This window comes from Eptatretus burgeri, chromosome 5 (assembly GCF_056783735.1).
Source record: "Eptatretus burgeri isolate ZD-2024b chromosome 5, Ebu_testis_v1, whole genome shotgun sequence".
In the NCBI taxonomy this organism is placed as follows: Eukaryota; Metazoa; Chordata; class Myxini; order Myxiniformes; family Myxinidae; genus Eptatretus; species Eptatretus burgeri.
This window is the reverse complement of record NC_140965.1, coordinates 66,889,789-66,908,458: the sequence shown is the minus strand read 5'-3', so window position 1 is coordinate 66,908,458 and position 18,670 is coordinate 66,889,789. Positions and strand designations below refer to the sequence as shown.

The 18,670-nt window shown below is 43.7% G+C and overlaps 2 protein-coding genes across 5 annotated transcripts in view; one reads left to right on the top strand and one right to left on the bottom strand.

Moving 5' to 3' along the window:
* LOC147026615 (uncharacterized) overlaps nt 1–10,175 on the top strand; it is a 189,900-nt gene extending 179,725 nt beyond the window's left edge. For 2 of the 4 annotated variants that reach the window (XM_085882207.1, XM_085882204.1), the window contains 10 exons: nt 133–763; nt 3,252–3,406; nt 3,559–3,840; nt 5,280–5,387; nt 6,107–6,321; nt 6,472–6,606; nt 6,729–6,867; nt 6,998–7,044; nt 8,930–8,993; nt 9,707–10,175. In XM_085882207.1, the coding sequence (XP_085738333.1) occupies nt 133–763; nt 3,252–3,406; nt 3,559–3,840; nt 5,280–5,387; nt 6,107–6,321; nt 6,472–6,606; nt 6,729–6,867; nt 6,998–7,044; nt 8,930–8,993; nt 9,707–9,816 (1,886 nt within the window). In that variant the 3' untranslated portion in view covers nt 9,817–10,175. The remainder of the gene's footprint in view (nt 1–132; nt 764–3,251; nt 3,407–3,558; nt 3,841–5,279; nt 5,388–6,106; nt 6,322–6,471; nt 6,607–6,728; nt 6,868–6,997; nt 7,045–8,929; nt 8,994–9,706) is intronic. The other 2 variants (XM_085882206.1, XM_085882205.1) reach the window with 2 other exon arrangements.
* A 2,375-nt stretch (nt 10,176–12,550) lies between these two features.
* Nucleotides 12,551–18,670, bottom strand: part of NELFE (negative elongation factor complex member E) — a 9,593-nt gene continuing 3,473 nt past the window's right edge. The window contains exons 3-10 of the mRNA XM_085882214.1: nt 18,342–18,487; nt 18,060–18,134; nt 17,513–17,553; nt 17,253–17,365; nt 16,014–16,155; nt 15,742–15,796; nt 14,105–14,207; nt 12,551–13,948 (exon numbers count right to left, since the gene is read on the bottom strand). Of these exons, the coding sequence (XP_085738340.1) occupies nt 13,872–13,948; nt 14,105–14,207; nt 15,742–15,796; nt 16,014–16,155; nt 17,253–17,365; nt 17,513–17,553; nt 18,060–18,134; nt 18,342–18,487 (752 nt within the window). The 3' untranslated portion in view covers nt 12,551–13,871. The remainder of the gene's footprint in view (nt 13,949–14,104; nt 14,208–15,741; nt 15,797–16,013; nt 16,156–17,252; nt 17,366–17,512; nt 17,554–18,059; nt 18,135–18,341; nt 18,488–18,670) is intronic.

The window sequence follows — 18,670 nt, the reverse complement described above, 5'->3', positions numbered from 1 at the left end:
TCATAAATAGATGATGGCCAATAATAATTATTCACCTTTACATCTGATTTGGACTATGTGCCTTGTTGAGCTTCAGCTACAAAGTTTTGGCTCATTGTTATTTTTCTTACTTTCATTATGTTTTATTTTCAGATAACCGTCAAAGTATGAAGAAGGTGGATGAAAGAGGGCAGGGGGAGAAGACCAAGTGGGACAGTCGCTTCCACACGAGCTTGGGGGTTTGGAATATGAACAAAGAGGCGGACACATTGGAGTCCACAGGATTCACCTTGGACACCGCGGATGAACCAAAGTCTGTAATGAGGAACGCTGGCATAGAAACCCGTATTGAGGAGCTTACCAAACTCTGGGAAGAGATGGTGAAGAAGGAAGTGGACATTGAGAGGAAAGAGGTGGAGTTGGACAGGAAGAGTACAGATATGGAGGCAGTATCTAATATTTTAGAGCAGAAGAAAGTAGAACTGGGTATGGCGAAGGAAGAATTCGAGAAGGAAAAAGGAATGTTTGAATGTGAGAAGCGCAATGTGCAGGCAGTAAAGGAAGATCAGCAAAGGGAGAAAGAATTGCTGAAGAAAGAAAAGGGGAACATGGAAATAGATAAGGGAGTATTGGAAGGTGAAAGGAGGGAGATGGAGAGAGAAAAGCGAAAGCTTGACTGGGAAAAAAGGGACCTGAAGAGCAAGAAGAAGGAGTTGCAGAGAGAGAAGGACGAAATGCAAGAATGTAGTGAGGACCTGCGTGCGAGTCGGGAGGAAGTAACGAGGTGAGATGGGCCTATCTGACTCGTGAGCCAACTGGTCCTTCATTCTTACCCTTTGTCCCAAATGCTGTGTAGCCTTTATAGATCTGGTTGACTGAGTCTTAAAAATTGTTTCCTAATACAGGTGACCCTCGTATAACGCGCGGGATGCATTCCCACGTAACGCCGTGTTATCCGAAAACGTGTTATATGGGCAATATTTAACATGTAAAAATGGGAGTTATGTTCCAAATGGGGAAGATTTAAACCTTGAAAGGTTCAAGACCTTCGTAAAAACGTCAAAAAAGCAGTAAACGATGCGTAAATAAAGTAGAAGGGCACTCGGTAGAACGCATACCTCCACCACGTAATGCCTGATCCACGAGAACTTATCGGGTCCGATACATTTTTGAAATATCATGCTATGCAGCACCATATCGTTTTTGGCCCTACCTCTAAATGGTGAAGAATCACTTGAAATGTGAAATAACTCTCGTATCCAGATCCGGATTCGGATCTTCACCGATATCTAATCGATTCGTCCTTGCCACACACCCAACCTGTCCACCAAGTTTCGTCCGAATCCGTCCTCAACTTTTTGAGATATCGTGCTATATGTCGTTTTTGGTCCTATTTCTCAATGGTGAAGAATCATTTGAAGAATTCTAGTTGCTACATCCGGATCCAGATCTTCAGCAAAATCTAAATGGTTCGTCCTTGTCACACACCGAACCTGTCCACAAAATTTCATCCGGATCCGTCCACAACTTTTTGAGATATCCTGTACACAAACAAACAGACAGACAGACAGACAGACAGAAAGGGGTGAAAACATAACCTCCTTCACCTTTGGTGACGGAGGTAAATATAACAAATAAAAACATTAACATGAATTACTTTTTAATCAGTGTTATGATTGGGATTGGATTGAGTACATATTGCTTATGGCAGGCTTATTCAGGTGTGGCAGGCTGCCAGTTGAGTTTGAATACTCAGAAGATGAAATGGAGGTTGATTTACTTGGGATTTTTTTTGAAGAACTTCATCATGGAGACTTGAGTGGCTACCTTCATTTTCTGTCCGTAGATCTCCTTGTAACATTTCAGGACATTCTCCATCTCCCTCCACAACTTGGAACTTCTCATACAGTTGGGAACATGTTCATCACGACCGAATCGCTCAGATTGACAGAGCACGAAGGACTTGCTCAGAATGATGGAGCACGAACGACTCGCTCAGAATGACGGAGCACAAACGACTCGTTCAGATTGACGGAGCATGAACGACTCGCTCAGATTGACGGAGCACGAACGACTCGCTCAGAATGATGGAGCACGAACGACTCGCTCAGAATGACGGAGCACAAACGACTCGCTCAGATTGACAGAGCACGAATGACGCGCTCAGATTGACGGAGCACGAACGACTCTCAGAATGACGGAGCACGAACGACTCGCTCAGAATGACTGAGCACGACCGAATCGCTCAGAATGACGGAGCATGAATGACTCGCTCAGATTGATGGAGCACGAACGACTCGCTCAGAATGACGGAGCACGAACGACTCGCTCAGAATGACGGAGCACGAACGACTCGCTCAGAATGACGGAGCACGAACGACTCGCTCAGAATGACTGAGCACGACCGAATCGCTCAGAATGACGGACCACGAACGACTCGCTCAGAATGACGGAGCACGAACGACTCACTCAGAATGACTGAGCACGAACGACTCGTTCAGAATGACGGAGCACGAACGACTCGCTCAGAATGACGGAGCACGAACGACTCGCTCAGAATGACGGAGTATGAACAACTCGCTCAGAATGATGTGGCATGGCAAAAGTGTCCGCAGTGTGTGCACAGTCGCTCAGAATGACATAGCGTGGTTGTTCTTGTTGTTGTTGAATTAAATACGTACTGTAGCGAAAACACATTATCAGAACACACATTATATGACTGTCACCTGTATCGCTTACCCCAAATGCAGCATGCAATGAATATTTATATGAAGTCTGGGCTGGCAGGGTCGTCGAGAGGTATACACACTCGCTACTAAGCTATTCTGCCTGGGTTAGAAGCCCCAGCCCACCTATACACTGTCATCCCAGTGTTTCACAGGCAGGGTGATTCATCAATGTGTGTTTCCCTTGGATGGAGGTTAAACTCGCATACTGTTTGCCGGCGTTAATTGGTGGACCCAAAAGATCCACAGTGTCCTTCGCGAAGAGTATGTGAGCTATCGCCGGCACAATGGCCAAATTCCAAATTCCTACCATGACTTCCTGAGCCTAAGTGGTGACCCGACCAGGATTGTCGTCGAGTAACAACTTTGACAGCACCAACTCTCTGCATAGACATAGAGTATGGTACATTATGATGGTGATGATATGAAGTGTCCATGGTTGATGTAAGGGGCTACTTGGAGGAGCGTGCCACTCATCATCAGTGTGATCTTCTGTTTGAATTATAGTCATTAATTTGCGGATCTGTGTCATGCCCTGCTTTGTAGACTGCAAGGAGAGGTCACTGGCCTGGCACAACAGCTCGCCACCACAAACCAGATGTTGCACTCCCTTCAGATCCAGCTGCATTTTTACGAACGCCTAGGAGGTCAAGGAGGCGATCCCGAATCCAGCTCACTTGCCTCGCCTGAAGCTTCACTCGGTGAGCCAAGACCTTGCTATTAAAACTCCCAACTCTCTCATCTGCTCATGTAAAATTTGCCCTGTGGAGCATACAAGGTTTCTCTGTCCGAAGCTCGACTTCACAGTCATTAGATTTTTTTTTTCATCTGTTTATATTCCTTGATTCTTCAGGCAAGGCGAGGACAGCCAAACATCATACCTGGTCCACACGAGCCTCTGAATCAACTCTGCACACCGACGAGATGCATCTGCTTCTGCTGGAAATGCGCAAACTACGCGTCCAGCTGGATCGCAGTGAACGAGCAAACCATGAGCTACGGGTTCGCCTTGAACTGCAGCTTCAAGGGTCACCACCCACGACTCAAACTGGGAGCGAGGCAGCAACCAGGAGGTCGCCAAAGAGATCTGTACCCATCAATGCAGAACAGATCAATGTGCCATCATGTCCGGACGGTAAGGCTCAATCAGTGGATCTCATTGCCACTTCCTTCACTTGATTTGTTTTGTTTTCTTCAGCTAAATCTTTTGTCATTTCCCTAACTTTTTGTAAAGAATGGTGCAAAGCATTATGGGGAATCAGATAGTGCATGGTGGGAATAAAAGGATTGACGGTCTATTCGGAATGTGGCGCAGAATGACCATGCGCATCGATGCCTTTTATCCTGTCCGAGGAATTGCAAACTGCACGTCATCACCGCACGTGTTTGTCTTTGTCATGGAAAACAAGCCGAAAAATTACGGATCCAAACAAAATTGAAAATCATTCCAAACAGGAAACTTACTTTTTTAAAGGAAGTCATAAAGGACACAAACAAAGAGCACAAATAACTAATGTGACGTGTTAAATAAGGTGGTGTATAAGACACTGCATCTGCAGCGATAAACTTCTGTTTTTTGTTTTGTTTTGTTGTTTTTTTTATGACCTCCGTTTATTTCATTTCAATTGAATTATACACTTGAACACTGGAGAACATAAGTCGCCTTTTTGCCACTTTGAAAATCCTTACGTTTAGCAGTACTTAGACACATTAAATAAGGTGGTGCACAACAACTGCATCACGGGTGCTAAAAGTCTGGATTTTTTTTTTATATGACCTTTAAAATCATTATTTTTTTTTTCAATTGAATGATGCACAGCACTTGGACCCTGCTCGGGGTAAAGTGTTCGATACAATCTCTCGTTTAGCTTAACTTTTCGAGTCTCAACAGAATTTAATTGATGTGGAAGCTGTTGTTCTGGTGTAACGCCAGTTTGGGGGAGCTGCATCATGAAGCATGCTGTCAGATAACGAGACGAGTTTGCTGTCTTGTCTCTAGGTTGTGGATACTAAAGATCATATGGTGTCTTTTGAAAATCGAAGGCCATTGTGTGGTGGTATCCTGGCTAAATCAACTTATTTGTAGTTAGCTGTATAATTAACGCGCACGCACGCGCACACACACACACGCACACATAAACACACGATGGGTAAAATGGTCTTTACATGAGCTCGATAACCTTTGGAGGGAATGGCTGTTATACACATTTATCACACATGAACCACCCTGTTTTGATAATAAATGTTATCCTTGAGTTGGCCTTTTTGGTTCAATCTGAACCCCGAGCTCTTGGTGTCGGGAACACAGGTTCAAATCCCATAGGTTCTATATGTGATTGCCCGATGTTTACAAACATCCTTGTCATTAATGTTGAAGCACATTGTTTTTTTAATTTAATGTCTTTGTCCTGCAGGTGATTTTTGTTCAAGCTCCTCGATGAGCCTTGCTTCGGTCGATGCACTAAAACAAACGCAAACGTTATTTTGCTGGGACTTGACTTGCTGCATCTTTTACCAGATCAATCGGGTTATCCGGGTTGAGTTAATGGTGATTGGTTTACACCCTCTTAACAGACTCGCACCTCAAAAGCAACCGTCGTAATGAGAGAGCGCCCGTGATGCAAAGTTACCCCACTCCACCTAGCTCGACTTCATCGTGCCCGGCGCTCGATAGCACACCAGGCGCGAGCTGTCGTCCACACTGTTGCAGGCTTTGTCTGTCATGATCCCTTTCCTCTGTTTCATCGTCACACCTATGCACAACTACACCTTCGTCGTTTTCTTCCTTACCGGCTCGGTTTCATCTCTATCTTTGAACCAATTTTGTCACTAAATAATTTCACAGAAAAGCAGAACAAAGTAGTTGCCGCCAAGGGATAATACGCTTGTAATCTGATGTTTGGCCTTACTCTTTCTTGACGATTGATGGTTTTGAATTTCGATTTTGCAAAATTTTGCATTGTCATTGGCAGAGGTCTTGCACATAAAAGCCAAAAAAGTTTCTCACAACATTGCATACTGTTTTGTTTTGTTGAAGCTTTGTTGCACAACCCTGATTTCAAGATTTACGATGCCATTGTTGTTCCAATTTACTCTTTAACTCTACTTTCAATTCTGGTCAATAATTACGTCGGCAAAAAACGTATTCCATTGAAGGACCGGTACTACGGTATGCAGTTTTCAGCCAGTTGTAATCGACCAATTGAAACGTATTGCACGACTACAGGCAGCAGAGTTTGTTCCATCAGATACAGAACTTTGCTCATCTCTTCGTTTCAACAACAATATTATGGCTCATGCTGGAATGACCATAATTTGTCACTTTGGAATAACACCAGTAGTGACCCTTTTTCCACAGTCTGCACACCCCTTCAGTCATGTGTGTGCACTCGTTTCTGCAGAGGTTCCCCCTTTGAAAGTCGATGTATCCAAGACTTGTACGGACAGACCACCTTCACCGAAAGAGAATGGCATGGAGCCTGTCCCTTCTGTCGTGCTAACCCATGTTCTTGCCTTGGCCGGAGATTATGACCGCGTACGGCAGCAGCTGGCTGAGGCTCGGCTTTTGGTTCGAGCCATGGAGTCCCGTCTCAGAGATCGCCTCGCTCGCCACAAGGTCAGGCTGTGTGAATGTGTTCCCTACTCGTCTGCAAGCAGCGATGCCCTTTGGAGGAGTGTTTTTACGGTAAAATATTTTGTAGTAATACAATGTGGTAATGTGCATTTGCACACCACCTTACATCCAATGACTTGTTCCCTCACTCAGGAGTCTGAGACACGGGTCTTGAGATGGCTTTGTGTCAGTGTGAACACTATGAAAGGACAACTTGATAACGCTGCTCGGCTGCTCAAGCTTTTCTGGCGCACATCACTGCCTGAGGGTCCCTCTGGCTACTTGGAGGTAAGTGTGCTTGATTGACGGCCCAAACCCGGATGTGCAGCACATGCACATTGAGAATCTACTGATTGCACGTGTAAACACAATACGAGGGGATCGAGCCTGGAACTGATGTTTTACCGCAGGATGGAAATCAAGCAGACCAGATCTCACACCTGCGAATTAAACTCTCGGAGCAGGAGAAGATGTTGCAGGGTACCGTGAGTCGCCTGCGTGCCTCTAACCAGCTCAAGGACAGTATAGAGAAGGCTGTCATCCGCCAATGTGGGTCTTGACACATTTCGATCTGTCATGTGGAGTGTGTGCACAACTGCGATCTTTTTTTTTCTTCTTCTTTTAAAAAATTCTTTGGACTTGTTTTTTAATATGGAATGCTTGCCTTGTGTTCTCACAGTGACCCTGACACATGATGTTTTACGCACCGCCCGGTGTAACTTAGAGGTAGGTTTTGGTTTCCTAACTCAAGCCCTGCTTTTGGATCCTTGTTACACATTAAATGTTTCGGTTCCATTGAACATGCACTGCTGTGCAAAAGTCTTAGACACATTCAGGAGTATCTAATACAATATACGGATGTTATGAAAATGAACAATTTACTCAAAGTCTCCATGGGTGTTTTACTATTATAACAACGTGGACTATCATTGATACAGCTTCATTTGGGTGAGATGACACCAGGCTTGTCATTTCGCACTCTTTAATTTACATTGCTCAGAATCTTCAAAAACTTGTGTTGACGACGACTCAAAGTAAACTAAACATGAAGTTTTGTGGAAGCTAGTCCATCACATTTACCAATCAAATCAAATTGATGACTCATTATCAGTTGCTCCTCATTAACATCAGCTGTTCCTCTCTCCACATCTAAAAAGCGAATAGCCCACTTTTCATACTGCAGAGTACAGATCTAACCTGATTAACTGTTTGCTTAAAACTTAATGGCTAAAATATCAGAAGAAGATCACCATATAATTGTGCTTCTGTATGAAGAAGGAAAGATTGAGTGAAATAGCTTGCATCACTCGATTTTCAAGATATGTGATCCGAAGCACAATCAACAAGTACCGAGAAATATCATCTGTAATTAACAAAGCCAGGACTGGAAGACCGAGTGTCTAACAAGGGTGAGCAACACTTGAAAATAATATCCTTAAGGAATAGAAAGAAGATGAGTGTTGAATTGACAACAGAACTAGCAGAAGTCTTAGATGTCGTTGTCCGTCCATCAATAGTGCGAAGGTCACTTTTGAAATCAGGACTTAAAGGTAGTGTTGCAGTAACAAAACCTCTATTAATAAAGGGAAACAAGACTGAAAGGCTAAAATATGCATAAGAACACAGAATCAAAGTTTCAGTTATTTGGATCGAATCCTAGACAGTATGTGAGACGATGAAAAAGTGAAACTTATAAAGAGCCTCGCTCGAAGCCAACAATTAAGCATGGAGGAGGTTCAATTCAAGTATAGGGTTGCATATCCTCAAGTGGTGTTGGAAAATTGATGGTATATCGACTGCAGCAAAGTACAAAGAAATTTTAATCAACCATGTTATCTCAGGTGGTGGAAGACTTATTGGTCCAAACTTCATCTTACAGGAAGATAATGATCCAAAAAAAAAAAATTGCTGGAATTATGAAAACGTATTTGCAAAAGAAAGAGGATGCTGGAATCCTTCAATGCATGGATGGCCCCCTCAATGACCAGATCTCACTTTCATTGAAGCTGTATCGGACTATTTGGACAAAGAAGAAATAAAAGACACCCAGTAAGTTCGAAGGTGCTGGAAGAAGCATGGAACACCATTCCATAAGAGTTTATAACAAAATTATTTGAAAGCATCCCTGGAACAAATTCAATGGTTTTGAAGGTAAAGGGTGGACATGTTTGCTGTCAGTTTATATCAAGGGATATTGTGTATAAATTTGATTATTTTAATAAGATTTTCTTTTTCATAAAGGTATATTTGCATTGAACGCAAAGTTTTAGTTTCCTTGTGCATCAGAGTCGAAAAATGTGAAATGTCTAAACTTTTGCACAGCAGTGTACATTAGAGTGCGGTTCCATAATATCCGACCTCCGGATTGAAGACGGCACCTGCATGTCATGACAAATGTTTCCACATAAATAATACAGGTTATAAATACCAATTGATGCTTTTCCTTCTGCTTTTGTCTTTACTTCCCTTCCCCGTTTCTGTTCTCCACGTTGCTTTTCAAGCATGGTGGCATGCTTGGGGAAGGCTTATGACTTTACTCCAAACTTTCCTATTTCTCCTTTTTATTCCCTGCTGTTGTCTACCTTTTATTTCCTCCCTTGCCTCCCTGGAGCCTGGGCAACAAACTTTGCCACCAGGGAAAGGCAGCGTCGATTCCCTTTCATACTTGCGAGCAGGTCGGTTGTATCCACAGCCTTTTGTGGGGCCGTGGACGTGGTTTGCTGTGGATTTCTCCGATTGCGGCATAATTGTTGGAAATGGTGTTGATGTGAACTATATGTACCATGCAAAAATCAGTAATTTGTATGTGGCTTGAGGGTGAAGCATGGGCATGCTTGGTTCCTCTCGTCAATTGGCACATCTCTAACATCCATCCGCAGTTGAACTCAAATACGAGTGGTGTAATGGATAAGAACATACATTCTGGGTCTGGGGGATTAGCGTTTCGAACGCCAGCCGAGTCATACCAAAGACTCGTACCAAAAATAAGCCGAGTCATACCAAACCAAAATGGTGCGTGCTGCTTCCTTGCTAGATGCTCATAATTTAAAAGACCCATAGGTTGGCATTCATGGGGAGGAGGAAATTCCTCCTTGATTGTCCCACTAAGTGCAGAGAGAAAAGCGATGTCATAGGAATACAGTCGCTGGTACCCAGAGTGCTCTGTGATGTGACGCCACTTCCTCCAATTTCAGCAACTGGGTTTGTGTAAAAAAAAAAAAAAAATAGGTCTGGTGTTGTCTCGTATCTCTCTGCATGATTTGTGTTGCATCTCCTCCACGAGCCTTCGAACCTGCAAAAAATGTTTTACATTAAGGATCAGAATAGAAGTGCGAACACTTGAGGCAAAATTCTGGTACTAACCCAAGTCACTGTGTCTTCCGTGCAGCTTCAGGTACTGCCAGCCCCTCTGGAGCTTCACTGATGAGCTCCATTCCCAGCACTTCTTCTGACTCTTCGGCTTTCATGCAATTGTGTCTCGAGTTCCAGAAAGATTAACCGCCGCTCGCTCTGTGTGCATCCCGCAAACTGGACAGTATTCTCACTGGACAGTCGAAGTATTATTGATGCGTAGTATTTTAAATGCAGAGTATTATGGCCAGAGTTAAACTGCCCAAGCATTTTGTGCACAAAGAGAAGATTGCAAGGTTTGCATCAGGAATAGTTTCCATGAGAAATGTAATTTTGAAACAACGCAGTTGTTCTGTTTAGATATGGATGCAGTATTGTGACTGTAAGATTATGTTTCTGTTTACTTGTTTTGGGTGTACATGCAGTTTTTGAAAGCTTTGCTTGCGATGCGCAGGCATGATGTATATACCTGAAATGGGTCGTGTACATAAAGTTAGAAAATGGTCCACGGTATGTATTTTTATGCCTCTGCAGCCGAAGGCTTTGCGTATTCGGGTTGTCCGTCCGCGTGTGCGTAGACGTTCATTACCGCAATAACTTGTGAACCGCTGAAGGGATTTTCGCCAAACTTGGTACAGGTATGTACTATGATGCAAAGATGAACTGAATCGATTTTGGGTTAAAAAGGTCAGAGGTCTGTGATCATTTGACCTTGAATTGAAAGTTTTTGTTTCCACAATAACTTATGAACCAGGAAGGGATTTCAACCAAACTTGGCACAAGTATGAACCGATTCAATTTTGGGTTCAACAGGTCAAAGGTCATGTGCCGTTTGAAGATCATAACTCGAGTTAGAAGCATCTGATGTTTTCTCTCGTTTTTTTGTTCTCGTTCGTTCTCTCGTTCTCTCGTTCTCTCGTTCTCTCGTTCTCTCGTTCTCTCGTTCTCTCTCTCTCTCGTTCTCTCTCTCTCTCTCTCTCTCTCGGAAATGCATCAAATTACATTTTTTGTTCTCGCTATTCCCACACTTTTTGATCAAAACAAGAGGGGGATATATTCTAATCTGTCCCATCATGCTATTTCCTCCGAAAAGGTTGTGCAGAAATTCACCAAATTTAGTAGTAATCACCACATGGCAAGAAGATGTGAGAGCAGTATCATTTTTGGCTCACCCCCCTCGGGTGGGATCAAACACCAAAAAAGGCAATTACGGACACATTTTAAAAGAAACTTTGTAAATGCAATCAACATTTGGGGATGTAAAAGAAAAGTTATAATTTTTGGGGATTTGATCCCTGGTTCATGCCCCAATAGGTGGGGACTTTGGCTCACAGGGGTCAAAACAGAAGATGTTTTTTTTTGTTTTTAACTCAAAATTTGATATTGGATCATTCCTGGTGGAACTCTTTGCCATCTTTAAACTTTGCTTAAGGGACTGTCACACCTTGACGTTTTAGCCAGCGTATGGCAAGGTCTCAAAATGTATGTAAAACGCTGGCATACGCTGAACTATTGATGTTTTTTTTTAAGTTTTGGGCGTATAATCACGTGTTGGACGTATGTATAACGTATTAGTAACGTACACAGAACGTGTTAATCACATATAGATAACTTATACCAACGAATGCTGAGCGTGTTGTTGGCGTTCACAACCTATGCCCAACGATAGTCTAACTTATGCATAATGCGCGGCAGCGTATCGCCGACGATCACATGGCATAGGCTATTAATAGGCTGCGGCTCGACGATTCAAATCAGAACCGCACGAGACATCGAAGTGTGAAGCCGCTGTCATACGTTGACGTTTTAGCCAGTGTATGCCGACGTATGAAAAATTTGCCGAACCAAGCTGGCACATGTCGAATACGTTATGGGTAAGTTTTGTATACGTTAATAGAACACTGGCATACGTCTTACGTTGGCATACGTCGTAGTACGTTGGTATACGTCGTCATACGCCGAGTATGTCGAGAAATTTTCAGCATGTTGAAAATTTCTCGACGTACTCAGCGTATGACCCACGTTCCGCCTACGCTGGCCATAAGTTGTAGGCACGTTACGCGATCGTTGACACACGTCACTTGTACATTACTCATCAGTCAAAACACGTCAAGGTAATGGTTAGCGTCAGTGTTCCAGACTCCCTGGTTTTTGTTGTTTTTTTTCTTCGGTATGACGGTGATGTTGACACTTCGATTTCTGGTGTGGTTATGATTTAAATCGTTGAGCGGAAGCCTATTAATTATATTATATTATAACCGCACTAGAAATCGAAGTGTCAACATGACCGTCATGCCGAAGAAAAAAAACCAGGGAGTCTGGGACACTGACGCGTTTCAACTTATGATTAACGTACAAGTAACGTGTGTCGACGTGTGTCAACGATCGCGTAACGTGCCTACAACTTATGGCCAGCATTATGCGGAACGTGTGAGTCATACGCTGGCATATGTCAAAAAATTTCAAGCATAGAAAATTTGTCTAACACCTCGGCGTACTATGACGTATGCCAGCGTACTATGAAAAAAGCCAGCGTACTACGACGTATGCCAGCGTGCTCTTAACGTATACAAACTTACCCATAACGTATTCGACGTGTGCCAGCGTTTTAGCCAAATTTTGCATACGTCAGGCATACGCTGGCTAAATCATCAATGTGTGACAGGGCCTTTAGGTGGGAAGTGTGGGGATTTGTGATGGCGTGCCATCGACTTCGCTCTTGTGTTGCTTTGCAATGACATCGGCACTGCCAGGCTGGCTGATCAATGCCCCCTCCCTCCCCCCCCCAGCCCATTCTGTTTATATTTTCCAAACATTACACTAAATCAGATACTGCAATGGGACAACTTTTAACAGGCACAGAGCTTGTGGGTTAGCACAATTTCAACTTTGGGAATGTAAAACTTTATTTGTACGGACTGAAATACAGATCGAGTGGCAGGGGTTCTCCATTTTTGCAATTCCATTTTCCTTTTGTTTTAATTGTTCCAAAAAAGAAAAAGGCTTCAAGTAATAATTCTATCCACTTTAATACACCTGAAATGGGTTAGTGTTTGTGATATTGAAAAAGCCTTTGTATCAACAGTCACACCCAATGTATGCATTCCGCACAGCTGTACATGAGCATCATGTGGAAAGGGAAGTGGAGGGGTGAATTTGTGTGTTCACTTCCATCCATCCATCTAAGGCTGAGAATCCAGCAAAAGTTAATTGTGATAGGGATGACAAAATTGGAATATAACAGCTTAATTTTGGCAAAAGTTCAAAATGAGAAAAGTGGAAACTTGAACAAAAGCTATTAATGTTTCTCCTGGGTTTGGGTTTGTCCATTAGTGTTGGCACCATGCTCCATCCACTTGCAGCGTGATTTCACACTGCACTTGTCTCGGCACCAGGAGGAGGTGAACAAAGTTAGACAAGTCATTTCCCTGACCTTCCATAGCCGCATTTCCTTAATATCGCCTACGCATGACACTGGCATCGAATGCGATCGGGCTTGAAGAGTGCTGCAAGCCCGGAAGGCCTACCCTTGTGAAAGTAGGGTCTTTGATGCTCACATCACAACTGGCAACGATCAATTTAACACCTGTAAAGGACTAATCTGGTTTAATGTCCTACTTGCAAAATGCACTCATCTTAGGCATGATCTCTTCTGTTTATTCTATCCAGGCAAAGCTCATTAAAAAATATTTACAAATAAACACCCCTCCTCCCACCCCAATGTTGCATTTAAGATTTTTAAATAACATCGTTCAAGGCTCAAAAGCTTAAGGAGACCGCAGAAGCCATGTAAATTCGAGAATAAAAGCACACGGCTATAAGAATAGTATATACATAAGATACAACGTGGTGATAAAAATATCACTTCATTCAATAGAACGTTGCAGTGTAGAACAACTCGTCGAGGGGTAGTGCAGTGAAGGTGCTGACGAGAACCTTTTAAAAGACAAAAAAGGTAGAGCACAAATGAGGTGATTGTGGAAGGGAAATTCCAGGAGTGGGCAAGTTCAGAGACTCGGGTCTGGGAGAGAATGAATCTCACTTTGTCTTTACAAACTGATGAGGTGATGTTGGAGAACACTTGGACATGTGAGACAGAGAGAACTTGATGTGAGCTTTCCCTCAGTCCGCCGTGATCATGGTCGGCGCAGCCACTTCAGGGTACACCGAGATGTTCTGCTTTGGGAATGACGCCTCATGGATCAAGTAAACATGTCCTCATCGTACACAACTTGGGCCCTCCGGTCCCGATGGCAGCCTTTTACGTTGTGACTCGCCGCTGTTGGGAAAGCAAGAGGTGTGTTGGTGGTCAGTGACAAGGAAATGGAGGGAGAACAAAAATAATTCAGCTGATGACCTTTAACTTGGAATTACAGGACGCTGCAGTGATACAAAAGGAACGCGGATGGTGATGAGGCAAGCTCGAGAGGCTAACCTAATGAGCTCCATGGTGAACCGGTTGTGACCGAGTCTATTCGAGGCTGTCGCCGTGCCATTGACACCTTCAATTCGATCCCCTCCACAGTGCCCCAGTTCATCTGCACAACACAGGAGAAAAAATAATGAATAAACCAATGTGCACCCTCAACGTGTGCTTCATACAGCAACTCATGTTTTAAAGCATTGATGGTGGAATTAAGGAACAGTCCTGGGATCAGTGATGAGTGTGAGAATGAGGGGCTCCTCTCTTTTTTGATGTCAGAGTTGTGGGCCTTCTTCCAGGGTCTTCAATCGATATCCAGCAGTATAAAGGATCCAGTGCCAATGGGGGAGAAGTGTGCTCCTTGGCACTGCCATTGAATGCTTTGTGCTCTTTGGACGGGTGAGGGATGTGATGGTGCATCCCAATTGTCTACCGAGACAAGTTCATGGAAGAACTTGTCTCGGTAGACAATTGGGATGCACCGTTTGCGAATGAAAGCCACCGGGGGAATTTGTCCAGCCCTGCATAAAATGGGCCTTGCAGGCCAATGGTGGAAAGATTTGCAGGAAAGGCTTGGTGCCAACCTGTCCAATGCACGAGAAGTTTCCACCAAGACTGGCACGAATTATTGATGCAGATCTGGAGTCGGAGTCGAGTCTCAAGCATCACAGGAGAGTCTTGATTCATGTAGAGTCACCATCTTTGTTAATCCACCGTGAATAGGTGCACGTTTTCCCATTTTACCCACCCCACCCCCACTCATGTATTCTTCACCCTCCATCTACCTCTAATCGGATATTCTCCACCCTCCACCCCCACTTGTGTATTATTTTCTCAAAAACTGGCGGTTTGTGGTCGTAATTCAAAACGAGGCCCTCAGGATCACCACAATGCACAAAATCCATGAACGTCCATCAACCACCACATCAAAACAAAAATACTCCCAATGCAGGATCACCTTTACATGTGAAGTACTCACTTCCCTTGCACCCCCCCCCCCTTGTAATTTAATGTTAAAGCATCCCCAAACTCAGTCAAAAAAAGATTCCACAACTCAGTGCTACTCCCACCTATCAAGAACATCCCTCTCCGTTCCCTCACAATCATCTACCTATGTACCTCAATCCAACGCTACCACCCCATCCCCCCCCCCACACACACACACACACACACACACACACCTATTCAACAACATCCCTCTCCGTTCTTCGACAACTTCTCCCACCCCTCCACCATGAATACCATTATAAACGTGATACCACTCTAGAGAACCGAGAATGAATCTTGCCAGACTATACTGTAATCACCATCCACCTCTCCAATACTACCGACATAGGATCCACAATGTCTACACTGCAACAACGCTCCACATACACACAGTTCACTTAATATCTCCATGCCCTGCATGCACACAGCACGCACAATCTTTCATCGTCACATCCACAAAATATCTCTCGGAGCAACCGGCTGATGTTGGCAGATACCTTAAGTCCATCAGCTTTGCTGCTGCTAATGCTACGATCACAAAAACACAAGATGGGGCAGAATTATCCCGAAAAAAAAAAAGAGAAAAAAGGAAAGCACTCCATAGACCATCAGGTGGACCTCATCGACCTCTTCCCCACTCCCCACCACAGGTACAAGCTCACCTCGCGGATGGCTTGATCTGCTGCTTCAGTGCGATCGAATGTCACGAAGCCCGTGCTGGGAAGGGAGAGGGCATGGGCTACATTAACTGGAGTCAGGACAATCACTACATCCAGAAACTGTGAAAATTACTTTGGAACAATGCATAACAATGGGGCCAAACACGAGGAGGAGAGGGTGATGGAGTAAAGGACGACGGTTCATAAAAAGTAACAGCAAGGAAAGACGACAAGTTAAATGTGTTAGAAAGCAAAAGACGAGACGAGGCACAAACTTCTTTCCACGCTCCAGTGTGATGTTGAGGATGTTCCCGAATGTCGAGAAAGTGGATTGCAGGATCTCCGTCGTGATCCCTCGTCCAAAAACATAGATGGTGTTTCCTCGACGGGGCTCTCTACGTTCTGAATATGAGAACGCTGATGTAGGGGATGAGGAGGTGAGGGGTATTGGTATTGACAGAGCCGTGTTCAGCGTGCTCGAAACGATTCTCACAATTGTTAACAACATTGTACTCTATTTTCCTTCTAAACAACACCATATCTAAGCCTCATAAACAAACATATACACAAATTGTACATGCTGGACAAGGGCAGCAGATGTCGATGTTACAGGGTGACCGCAAAAAAGTGGGCCTTGGGAAAAGTTGAATAACTTCAATACTATCCAATCACACTGAACAAAATTCGCAGAACATATTACTCACTCATAGTCGATATAATCGATGAAAATTTTCAGTTGTCTGCATAGAAATTTGACAATTTTACAATTATATTACTGATGACGTCGATGTTCGAAATGCTCCAAATGGGCACCATTTCTCTCATTGCAGAGGGCCACACGTCGAGCAATGTTATTGATGACATTGCTGAGTCAGCAATGGCAGCAATGTTCTCTGGCGACCTTCCTGATTTTGGTTTGCCAGAGTGGCCTCCTATGTTTGGTGAATTCATATTCAAGACTGTGCCATGCTGTCTAAATCTTTTCACAAACCCTTGAATTTGAGACTTGCACGGTGCTTTCCTTTTTTGCAAAACGTGCACAGAACAGGTGCCTTGTCTGAAAGGATGAATTTGTCCACAGAAAATGACTTTTCTTCAGGTGTCCATGATGTGGCGTGGGAATGTCACATAGTCAAGAAACTTGGCAGATACACTCTCCCTTAACTCAGTTCAGACCTCCTGAAAAAATGAAACATATTGAATGAAAACTGTGAAGTTTATTTAACTTTTCCCGAGGCCCACTTTTTTGGGTCACCCTGTAGTTTGCATGAATTGCAAGGATAGTACATGACGGATAAATCGAGTTCATAGAACTTGGGATCCTGAGCTCAATGCTCAAGAAACGGCAAAGTGGCCAGCCCAGATTTTCTGAACCGGATAAACGTTTATCATTTTGTTTCAATAAAGTTAAATGTAAAAATAATAATGATAAAACCAAGATTTATTATTTTGTAGACATTTCTTGCCCACATCCAGGTGGACAAGCTATGGTGCACAGGCAGGTTAGGACCCACAGCGGAACGGAGGGTCGTGATCTCGCTCCCACTTGCGTTCGGACTCTGTGTCCACATCTCGAAGTTTGTCTCCCATACCCTCATCTCGAGATTGTCCACTTGCACTTACAAAGCTGACAAGTAATAAAAAAAAAAAATTCAGATCACAAGGTTCCCCATTGTTGATGTGGTCAAATATGTTTATCAAAGCACAAAACGCCGGTGAGATTACATATGCCATCATGTACCAGTTAAGGATGAATACAAGTCTTATTGCTCACCTGTCATACAAATTCTTCATTTGAGATTTCCGAGACGCACTCTAAGAATCAAAAAAAAACAAAAAAAAAAACAGGTGATAAAGTTTACTCTGTGGAAAAGTTCACAATTCTCCTTTGATACACAGTCAGAGCGATACGACTCCATTACAAACTTTTACCAGAGTTAAGCAGTTTGACAAAGTTAACTTTAAAATTCCCATTAATTTGCACAAAATGCTTACTTAACCAATCTGAGTAGGATCAACACAAATCGAGATCGCCAAAGTCGACGGATGGTCTAATGGACACAAATACAACCGTGCATTACACGGGTTCCATAAAAAGTCAACTAACCCTTATGGTGGAACTAACCCTAAAGTGCACCTTTAAATCGCGATATGAACCCACAGCTCTCGTGGCTCCATCTCCACCTGCTTTTTTCAAGTTTATTTTCGCATGCGATTAATTGGGTAGGTTTAGCTTGGATGGGCCCCTTCAAACTCGGCCTTTCTGGTCCCCCCCCTCCATCACTCCCCCCCACCCCAACTCTTCCACACATTGAACAAACCTCTGATGCATCATCCTCCGAAGAAACGCCACGTTGGAAGGGTTGAAACGTTGGCGCCTTTTCCTTCTCTGGGTCCTACCAAGCGAACCAGACGAGGTACGGAGTTAAAAGGGAGCACGTGAGCTATAAGCCATTTTCACATCGAAAATGCCGGCATTGTGCTGGAAGCTGGTGCAATGTGCATGGGGCCTTCGAGTGCAATCTCAATAAACGTAGGATGTAAATTCAAGTGTAAAATGAATGGTGTGGTGATGAAAGTGAGAATACAAACTCCCAACATACCTTTAGTTTCCCCTCGAGCATGCGAGACCGTTTGAAACCCGAACTCTTGTTTTCTACCTTAATAGCACTAATGGCCCCACTCTTCACAAGCCTCTTGGCCTGCTCTGTGGCAGTGGCGCTGTCCACTATCGGCTGGTCAGACAATGCTGAAAAGGAAGGGTACGAGTTATTTGTGGGAAGATTGTACTTGGAAGATTAAAAAAAACAAAAAAACCAAAACAGCAAAGTTGTATTATTATGAACATGCTGTCAGATAGAATGGTGTAGAGGTAGCACACTTACCGCTGAGCGTCCGGTCTGGGTTTGATTCCCGACCCGACTATAAACCA